Consider the following 10376-nt stretch of genomic DNA (forward strand, 5'->3'; position numbering starts at 1 on the left):
CTGATGCGGGGCTCGATCCCATAACGCCAGGATCACGCCCTGAGCCGAAGGCAGACGCTTAACCGCTGTGCCACCCAGGCGCCCCTGAAGTCTTTTTAAAGTAAATCACCACGCAGGGCCCCTGGGTGGCTCAGTTGTCTAACTGGCTCAGGTCCCGGTCTCAGGGCCCTGGGATCAAGGCCCTGCCTTCACCTCCTGCTCCTTGCTCAGCAGGAGTTCTGCTTGTCCCTCTCCCTCTGCCCACCATCCCCCTCCCACTTGGGTGCGCGTGTGCTCTTGCTCTCAAATAAATAAACTATTTTTAAAATAAATAAATAAATAGAGTAAATCATCATGCAACCTAGTAACACACACACACACACACACACACACACACAAAGCTAAATGGAGAAGAGGCAGAAATTCGGTCTAGGTCTTTTTGGCCAGGTCTCCTTAGGCACCACCCTCTTTGCAACAGGAAGAGGAGAGCCAGGATTCCTACACAGTCTTCAAGTACAAAAACAGGAATCTGGCTTAAAATTTCGCTTCATTTTTCCTGGAAGCCCCAGGACTGCAATTTTTGTCGGTCCCACCAGAGAGCAACATTTCTGCGTTTATGCTCCTTGGCAAAGCACTTGAGTCATCTCAGCACACACGCCATCTCCCAAGTCAGAGCAGAACCAACTCTTGACGATTTCATGACCTAAATAAATCCCCCAGACTCTGCACAAGTTACCCTACTTTAAAACCCTCTAGATAGGTAATTTTGAAGAGCCAACACAATGACTCACTGAAGAAAGGCTTAAGACTCTGGTAAGATCATTCTTTGACCTTTAGCAATAAACCTGACCCAAAGGATACTGAGTTGAGCTTTCTCTCTTCTCCCATCCCCACTGTGCAGCCGTGGGTCCAAAGTTGCCCCATGCAGGGTCTGGGAAGAGAGAACTTTCACTGGGGTGAAGGACCTGGAGGAAGCGACCTCTGGCTCCCTGGCACTGTCTCTGCACTGCCTTGGGAGAGAGAATTATCAGGGCAGTCGAGGCGCACAGCCAGGCCCGCACCAGGCTAAACTAAGGAGTCTGCGGATTTCCCAGGCTGTTCCCCTAGGATTCAGAACACCCCTCGGGATCCCTGGGCTGTGATAGTTGGCATGTCAGATAAATCAAAGACACTCACACGCCTCATTTCAGTGCCTTACGTATTCTGTGGACTGCTAGACCAGCGTTTCAGGGGCCAGTATTAGCTGCGTTGTAGAGGGGTCGGAAACAAATGTTTTCACTTTAAAATAACTAAGATGGCCAATTAACACTGAAGATATCTGCTGCCTTCTTTCTTGGTCTCTGTTGTAACTTCCCCATCCACACCCCATCCTAGCAAGACCAAGTGTTGTTTGCTTGTCCACAGCCCCGCTACACCGTAAACAGTGTATATGGGTCACCATCTCATTCCGTGACCTGTTACAGGACCCCTGCTTGACATTTGCAGACAGAGAAATGGTGCAGCTTTATAGATTCGCCCTCCTCTGTGGCTGGGTCCTTGCACAGCCCTGCCCCCCACCCCCCACCCTTCTCTAAGTAGAGTCAGATTCAGGGATTGATGTCTCCCAGACTCATCCTTGAAATACAGACAAGCCATTCAGAATATGTTCTTCTTTTATCTGAAGCTAGTCTGTGAAAGTCTTTGAGTGCTAGAAACCATCTTCCAAATTCATTCATTTATTTTTTAATTACTAAATAAGTCTTCCAATACTAATTATATGAAGCACTGACCAAGGCACTGTTGGGAAAATCCATATGTGTACAAAATAAAGATGTTTCCATTTGTATATGATACATGCATGTGTGCATATCATACGTGTGCATGTGTGTATGATGTAGCTGGCAGAGTTGAGGAAGAGAACCACCCCCCACCAGCCAAACAAATACAACACTCTAGGTCATATGTGAAAATCCTTTATTGTTGAGGAGTAGAGAGAGACGTCATATTTTTAACGGAGGACACTCCAGAAACCCAGGGGAATGCAAGTCAATGCCCACGGGGACCGAGGATGCTCGCTCTGCGGTTTCTACATCACGGTGGGGTAGAGGGATGGGGAAGGAGTCAAAGCACAGGAGCGTTACAAGGATGGGGGAAAAAAGGGGAAATAGGAGCATGTGCAGCTGGGGGTTGGGAGGGGGTGACAGGTGTCTTCATGATGCAGCCCAGGGGTCCAGAAGTGGAGTGCTGCTGACCAAAAAAAAATGATATCACATCTTCTGTCTTGTAAGACTCTCATAAAACTGACCACCAGCTGGGGAAGCGGGGTGGGGGTGTGTGTGTGGGGTGGATAGGTAAGGGAGAAAGAGCGAGAGCCTTTGAACTGGCCTGTGTGTAGCCTTTGAACTAGAGGACTGAACCGTTCCAGCCTCAGGAGCGTGCCTCTTCCCAGTTGCATGTTTATCGTGCTACTTACAAACACCCATATGCAAGGCCTGTGGTCCATGCAGGAGGGTGTAGCGACAGGGTTCCTATCATCCTCGCATCCCTATGAGTCAGGCACACACACAGCCCCATTCAAAGTGCCCGGGTGAGCTAATGCTCCCCCAGGCTCACCCATGCCCTCCTCCTCTTTCCAGAAACCTCCCAGAGGAAGTGCAGGCCCAGGGATCACTTCCTTTGTTAGCAGATTCACATGAATGAAAGAAGATGACCCAATGATCTGTGCTGATCCATCTCATCTAATCTCCTTTAAATGCCAGCCCCCAAGGACTTTATGTGCTGTTTTTCTGGGCACCTAACAGGTTGAGCATGCTCCTTCAGTGGTGAGATGACGAAGGCTGCAATTATGCAACTGGCCCCTCTGAAAGAGCCTGGATTCACCAGCAAGCATTAAAAGTAGATTTCCACAATGCACTTGTTTCCACCATTTGTATAAAATACTATGGCAAAATTGCACTGTAATTATCTTTATGGCCGATGCATAACGCTGGGGGAGAGTATGTCATCCAGACAGAGCTGCCCGTATAATTATCTGGCAGTCGGCAGGACTGAAATAACCATCTAATGAGAGCGAAATGATACGGTAAGTACCATGTAATCAGCGAGTTACGGTTATTACGGCTCTTTGTGCCCTCTCACCCACCACTGAATGGGGGGCTAGACCTACTCTCCGGGCCCAGAGAGCCATGCACAGCCAGCTTCATCGAGAGCCATCGAGAGCTCTTGCTCCTTTGGTCTCCCCTGAGAGCAATGACTGTGGGTAACAGGGACACAGGGAGAGAGACAGGAGTCTCTCCGTGCTAACATAGACTTCCCAACCCCTCTCTTTTTCTCCCCTCACACCGTCCGTCTTGAGAAGCTAATGCAAAGAGAGCTATCCTATCCGTTGGGCTGCTATTGCTGTGTGGGGGAAGATGGGGTTGAAATGGAAGTTTCCATGTTTTGACTAGACGTTTCCCTGGGGACTCTCATACTCGCATACCAAGTGAGAGATCTGTCAGCCCACTCAAGCCTGGGGTCCAGCCCAGACAGCTCTACAGCAGACAGAACAGAGCCAGCCAGTGGGAACACTGGAACATGACCCACACCTCCCAGACCACAATAATCAAAACACTGCCACCTCACAGCCCATGTACCATGTGCCAGGCACTGTTTCGAACACTGTACATATGCTCAACCCTCAAAACCACAACCCTGCAAAATAATATTATCACCCCCATTTTTCAGATGAGGAAACGGGGGCACAGAAGGGTTATGTAACTTGGCCAAGGGGACACAGCCAGTGAGCTGCAGATTCAGGATTCAAACTCAGGCTATGCTCTTAGCCATTACACTACACACAGCAACTAAGGTATGGTTTCTAGTTACTCCCCATTAAATTTCAGAGTTCCTTGCATTTCTTCCTAAATCACTCTTGTGAAGAATTACACACTAGACCCAGTCACCTGAGATTGTGAATGATCTGAATGGTTTTTGCCCACCTAGGAGGCAGGACACTTCACCTGTGAGTTGGATATGGTGCCTATAATTATCAGATGATGGCCTGTCCATCTTGTATACAGATAATAGAAGAACGGAACCCGAACGACAGAAATTGACCATCGAAGAAGCCGCAGGGGAAACCCTTTGCTCCCCATGTCCCACCACTCACGCCTGCTCAAGAGTCAGCCAGGGTCCGTGATACTGGGGAAAGAGATGGCAAGTGGGGCACTTGTGCGTGCACTTGTGTGCACGTGAGTGCGTGTGTTCTTGCAGACAAGTATGCACCTCTGAGCAGTGGTGTGTTTGACCAACAGTGCTGGGCACTGACAGTGCATTTTAGGGCAAATGTATGAGCATTCATGTCTGTAGCATCAGAGGAAATGCCTCTCTGGCAACCCCCCTACACACACACACAGTCCCCTCTCCTCTCCTAATCAACAATCCTTACCTCATTCCACATTGGGGGGGTACTTGAGGGTGCCGAAGCTGGGGATGTTCTCTTGGTTTACGTCAGTAGAAGGGTCTGGGGTAAAGTAAACAGTGTAGTTAGGAGGGATTTTTCTGAATGTCACCTTCACCCTGACCAACAGCAAAGGGCAAGCCATTAAGGGCAACGTCGGAAGACAGAGTTGGGAAGAAGAGGCACACTGTGTTTGGGAGATGGGGAGGAAGGACAGCCTCCCCCCAACTCCTTCCCAACTGCAGCAGATCTTATAAAGCTTTCCGCTTTGTGTTCCCAGGGACGGCTGGACTGTGGATCCAACCTGATTGGGTAGAAGGGCTGAGAAACCCTCAGTATAGCTAAGAGAAGTCCTGTCTTTCCCTCTGGTGACAATTATGAGGCACGTGACCTCTGCCATATCTTTGCTAGTACCCTAAACCCTCCCAGTGCGCCTCCGCACATTCCTACCCGGCTGGATGTTCCTCTTGCCCATAAGTCCCACAAAGAAGTCGTGCATGTCACCTGTAGAAAAAGGGCCAACATTGCCAACAGTGGTAACGGGGGTAGTAGGGGGATGGGGATGCACTCCCCCAGACATGTGTCAAGACTTCTGAAATTGGGTTTCTGGTCTTTGGTTCTTTATCATGCCACAGCCTGACTCTCCAGTTAGCAGGCTATCCCCAAAGCGCACCCTCTCTGCCCACCTCTCCCGCCTCCACATTTCAAGCATTCTCTGCCCCCACAGGTGCCTGGCTTAGAATCGTCACAGCCACCAAGAGATTCTCTTGGTTCCCAGTGACCAGCTGCTGGAGGGAGAGTCCACCCCACTCCTCACACCTGTTTCCTCCTGGTTCCCAGTGACCTCTCACACCCGGAAAAGGCTGGCTGGGCAATGACAGCTGGCATACTGTTTGTGCCAGCTGAGATGGGGCCAGCCAGAATAGTCACTGGGACCCATGCCCGTGGAGCTGTAGCAAGCGGTCAGCAGAGACGGGGAGAAGACACTACTCACGTTTCTGGGGAAGTGGCGATTCCTTAGGATCTGTGAGAGCAAGAACAGTGTGTCAGTGGGGAATGGACTCTGGAGAGTGACAGTCAGAGAGGGTTCAGAGCAAAACCCTCAATTATTCACCAAGCCATCTCCAGTCTCCAACCTACCTGAAGGCTCCTCCCAGGCCTGTTGAATCATCAGAATCCTGCCCCCCACCCCCTCTCCCCAGGGCTGCTTCTTACCCAGGCTAGCCTTGCTCAGCATTTTGAGCAATCCATCCAGAGAGACTGAGCGGCTGTCATAGAGTTTCCGGAGCAAGGACGGGGGCAACTTGTAGAGGTCCGCGTCCTTCTAAGGAACAGAAACAAAGAAGGCTGAGGTTGGAGGTTCACACCTAATCCACTTGCCCCTCCCCACAAAGAACAGCCTCTTCTGGAGCCCATCACAGGGCTTCATGGGCCTGTATCTTGACATCCTGTATCTTTCGGAATCTTCTGGTTTTACACTGGAAGAGATGTGGGCTCTCCAAGTGTGGTCCAGGGACCGGGAGCATCACTGCTGTAGGCTTGCTAGAAGTACAGTTTCTAGAGGCACCTGGGTGGCTCAGTCAGGTGAGTGTCTGACTTGGGCTTGGGTCGTGATCCCAAGGCCCTGGGATCGAGCCCCACATCAGGCTCCAGGGAGTGTGCTTCTCCCTCCCCCTCTACCCTTTCCCCCTGCTCATGCTCTATCTCTCTCTCAAATAAGTGGAATCTTAAAAAAAATATATTAAAAAAAAAAAAAGAAATGCAGTATCTTAATCTCGGTCCTACCCCAGACCTACTGACTGAGACAGTCTGCATTGTAAGCAGGCCCCCGGTGACTGGGACGCATGGTTAGATGTTAGAAGCACTGGAAAAGGGGGAAAAGGGAGCCCACTGGACATCCCTGGAGGCAGACCAACCGTCTTGGTTTGCCTGGGATTGAGAGCTTTCCTGGGATGTGGGGCTTTCAGTGCTTACGCTGGTGGTCCTGGGAACACTGGGATAGTTGGTCCCTCTATCTCCCAAGCTCGAAGGGGACTGTCTGGGGCTCTCTCCCAACTACTGCCTCCTCTCTGTTCTCCTTCGCATATCAGGAACCAGTTTGCCCCAGGATGTGGTTGCCCTACTATGTGAGTGAGCCATGAGTTCTAGGAAAGGCCCATCAGCTAGAGCAGCCGTCCCCTGTGCTCCATATGGAGTCGCAGACACGCCTCAGCCCTGGGGAGGGGCGCAGGGAGGCAGCAGGGCACAGCGGCAATCCTGAAACCCCCCAGTGCACTATGCTCCAGGGGAACATTTCTCTCCCTGTGCTTCCCACCATCTCTCACTCCCTTGCTTCTCCATGGGTTTCTGCCTCCGGTGGTCTCTCCCTCTCTCCTTTCTACACTGAATTTGGAATTTCTAGAAGACTGTGTGTTCAGAATGACTCCTCTTCTCCCCGACGAATGAACCCCGTTCTGGGCCTGCTGTCAGGCAGGGGCTCTTCACTGCCTTGGTGACGTTTGTAGCTACTTGGGCACCGCAGGATGGGTGGTGGGCACACGTATATCCTACCCTCACCTCACCCCAATGTCCCTCATCTTCACAGACCATCAGGGAGAAGGGGTGGGATGGCAATCTCTCTCTTTCATTGACCAAGAGTTAAAGGTCTTGAAGCAAGCTTGTCTCAGAAAAATATATCCAGATATTCTATCTCCAACTGGAACTTTGGGCTCCGAACATAGTGTCTAGCCCATATTTGGCACTCCTTGTGTATTTTTTGTATTTTTTAAAAGATTCTATTTTTAAGTAATCTCTATACCCAATGTGGGACTCGAACTCACAACCCCCAAGATCAAGAGTTGCATGCTTTATCAACTGAGTCAGCAGGGCACCCCTATTTTTTGTATTTTTGTAAAGATTTTATTTATTTATTTGTCAGAGAGAGAGAGAGAGCACAGGCAGAGGGAGAAGCAGGCTCCCTGTTACACAGGGAGCCCGATGTGGGGCTGCCCGATGTGGGGCTCAATCCCAGGACCCTGGGATCATGACCTGAGTGGAAGACAGAGGCTTAATCAACTAAGCCCCTCAGGCGTGCCTATTTTTTGTATTTTTGAATCGGTTCTGGTCTTTTAGATCTGGCGCAACGGCTACCACCTGCAAGGCTGCCAGCCTGTCGTGCCCTAGGACACGTATGGATGAAGACTGATTTCTCTCTTTGCCCTGCACACGGCTTCCTAGGTAGCCACTTTCCTCAAATTGTTCAAATATTCTGCCCACCTCCTGTAATGAGATGCTAAACAGATCTGAGCTGGAGAGGCAGTTAGACTTCACACACTGAATTTGTAATAAGTTCCATCTATAATCATCTTAAAAGCATGTGTACCAATGTAATTGCTGTCATTTCAAAACCTTGAAAAGACTTCCTCCCTGCTCTCCCTCTGTACCCCTTCACTGACAACTCCTGCTCTTTTTCTTAGAGAAACTTTGGAAATCAGGGCCCAGTCTGTGTTGTGGCCATTTTGCCCCCTATTCTGACTAAGCAGAGGCTAGAGTGGGAGCAAGAGAAAGGAAAGAAGGGGTTGGGGTCTTAGCAGCACCTGATGTTACTGGGGGTGGATGTGCAGGGTATGATAATGGAATTTATTTGAATTTTGAAAACAAAATAATATACATAACTGACAGGTAAAATAGCATACGAATGACCATTTGGGAGAGAATTTCTGACTGAGTGTCATCCCATCCAGGGAGTGGAGAGGATCTGCCCCCCTGCAAAAGGACAAAAACTGAGCGGTACCACCCTAGCTTACCCCTCCAGGATCCGGGCCCCAAGTCACGAATCAACCAACCGCAGAACATACTAGTAGGGCACTTTCTAGGTACAGGGCTATCACAGACACACAGAGGGACCGAGACACTTACAGACATACCTAGAGACAGTGAGAACATGACACCACCAGAGAGGCAGGGACACCCACCCTCTGATGGATCACCCGGGGAACTCCCGATCTGCCGGGCCCACCTTCTTCTCGACAGCTGTGGAACAGGCAGCGTGCCGGCTCTCGGGACGTTGCCCAGTGCTCTGCCAGGGCGAGCACAGCTAGAGGGGGGCCTTACCTTGTTGTGGCCCCCACCAGGCGCCACCTGCTCCTGGGAGTCCTCACAGACAGCCCCCAGACTGCGAGCCAGGCTGATGGCCAGAATGGCTGCAAACAGCAGGGACCTCCGCATGGTGCCTAGGAGGGCAGAGGGACAGGGCAGGACCGAGGGCAGAAGGGTACAGCATGCGTGCAGACGCAGGAGACGCTCTGTGACCAGCAGCCTGTCCTGACCCTGCTTCCCCAGCCCCCAACTCTCCCATCTGAGCCCTGGTCCCGGGAGAGTAGCTCTGGGCAGGAGGGCCGGCCCTTGGGCTCATCCCCCATCACACATCTCCCCACACTGAGCACCTGGCTGCGAGCTGCATTGTAATAGGGCCAGACTGGTCCCCTCAGGACAATGGTAGGTTTCATAGGACACTCACGGGTCTGCCGTCTTAGTCAGCGTAAGGAGGGATCCTGGATTCTAGTTTCCAGCACTAGATAACCCAAGACTTCGGCAAAACTTTCTAGTATTGATAGAATCAGTCTGAACCCACAGGCTCCAAACATTACTGGTTCTCAACCCTATGGGCGCTTTCTGCTTCCCTTCCCCGTGCCCCGCTCCCAGATCGAAAGCTGCCACCTCTGTTCCCTCCTGTCCCTTGTTTCCCCCTAACTCTGGCCTCTGTCCTTCGGTGCCAGCTCCAGTCCATCCAAAATTCTCCCGCGCGTGCCTACCTGCGGAGCAGCTTCGAGCCTGGGGCGGAGGGTCTGACAGGATCGGGGAGCTGCCCAGGAGCAGTGCCCACTCTCCCACCACACGCTGGTGGTGCTGCTGGCTCCGTGAGGAGAGGAACAGAGTGGAGGGGATCTGAGGATGTGGCAGGAACTCCTGCCCAGCTCCCAGATAAAGGCTCTGGGAGGGTCTGGGGGAGCCAGGGGAGGGGCTGCGAATCACCAATCCCAGGGTGGCTGGAGGGGAGGGGGGAGGCTGGTGGAGAAAAAGGAGGATATAGGCTGCAGGCACACACACACACACACACACACACACACACACACACACACACACCCTGCTGTGTGCTGGAGTTACCCAGCCCCACACTCTCCAACAGTCCCTGAGCTGGGCACACTAAGGAATGACATTGGGTATGTTTTGTACCAAAATGTCCATGCTGGGTCGAGCTCAATAGGTGTGGTCCCTGAGTCTCTTTCTCCTCATTGTTCACCCACCAGCTCCTTGCCCTTTAAACCTGCAGACTCAACTGCCAGGCCAGCAGGCGCTTCTCGGGCCTTCCTCACCACCGGGATGACCAGACTCAGGCCCTGAGCATGGCAGCTGGGTCTGGTATCCCTTCCCGTCCTCATTTCTCCCTCTGCCCTCCTTCCAGCTGCAGCTGACCCATCACCTTGGTTCTCAGACCAAGTGAGGGTCAGTACTTCTCCCTGGCTACTCGTGCACAAACTTCCAGTGTTTGCCTCCCTCCACCACTTTGCCAGGGCTAATGCCTCCCCCCATGCCACTCCCTCTCGACCTCTGAATCGGCCTGATTTAGTTGAATTCCTCCAGAGTTCTAACTTCTATCCTTCCTATGAGAATCTCAGGAGGGAGGAACAGAACACGGTGGCTGAGCTGTCATCCCCAATCCTCTCCCTGGCCCGACCCAGCCCAGCGCAGCCCAGCACTGATCTCTTAATTGCTTCTTTTTTCTCAGTTACATGTTTTCCCCTCTCCAGACGGCCTCCCTGCAGCCAGGGCATCTTTTCCCCCCGCCTTTTCAAGCCTCTCCTTCGCTTCCCACTCTGCTGAAGGAGCTCGTGCTGCTCACTTCCTGCCCAAGGTGGAGCCCCAGGGGAGAGTCAGAGTCAGAGTTGGGATGGAAAGAGAACCAGAGAGAGGAGGGAACTGGGTGTGGGTGCGTGGA

The 10376-nt window shown here is 51.9% G+C and overlaps 1 protein-coding gene across 2 annotated transcripts; it reads right to left on the reverse strand.

Annotated features, from left to right (window-relative positions):
- Positions 1 to 1915: 1915 nt before the first annotated feature.
- On the reverse strand, positions 1916 to 9370 carry TAC3 (tachykinin precursor 3). Of its 2 annotated transcripts, none has more exons than XM_002916001.4 (7): positions 9193 to 9370; positions 8492 to 8610; positions 5615 to 5723; positions 5394 to 5423; positions 4850 to 4903; positions 4388 to 4462; positions 1916 to 2202 (listed from the first exon to the last, which is right to left on the reverse strand). In XM_002916001.4, the coding sequence occupies exons 2-6, from the start codon at positions 8603 to 8605 to the stop codon at positions 4389 to 4391; spliced, it is 381 nt and encodes a 126-aa protein (XP_002916047.1). In that variant the 5' UTR covers positions 8606 to 8610; positions 9193 to 9370; the 3' UTR covers positions 1916 to 2202; position 4388. The 2 variants fall into 2 exon arrangements, with proteins under 2 accessions (XP_002916047.1, XP_019651694.1); XM_019796135.2 differs by having other exon boundaries at positions 1916 to 2205; positions 9193 to 9355.
- Positions 9371 to 10376: the final 1006 nt, after the last annotated feature.

Source organism: Ailuropoda melanoleuca, chromosome 15 (assembly GCF_002007445.2).
Source record: "Ailuropoda melanoleuca isolate Jingjing chromosome 15, ASM200744v2, whole genome shotgun sequence".
NCBI classification, from domain to species: Eukaryota; Metazoa; Chordata; class Mammalia; order Carnivora; family Ursidae; genus Ailuropoda; species Ailuropoda melanoleuca.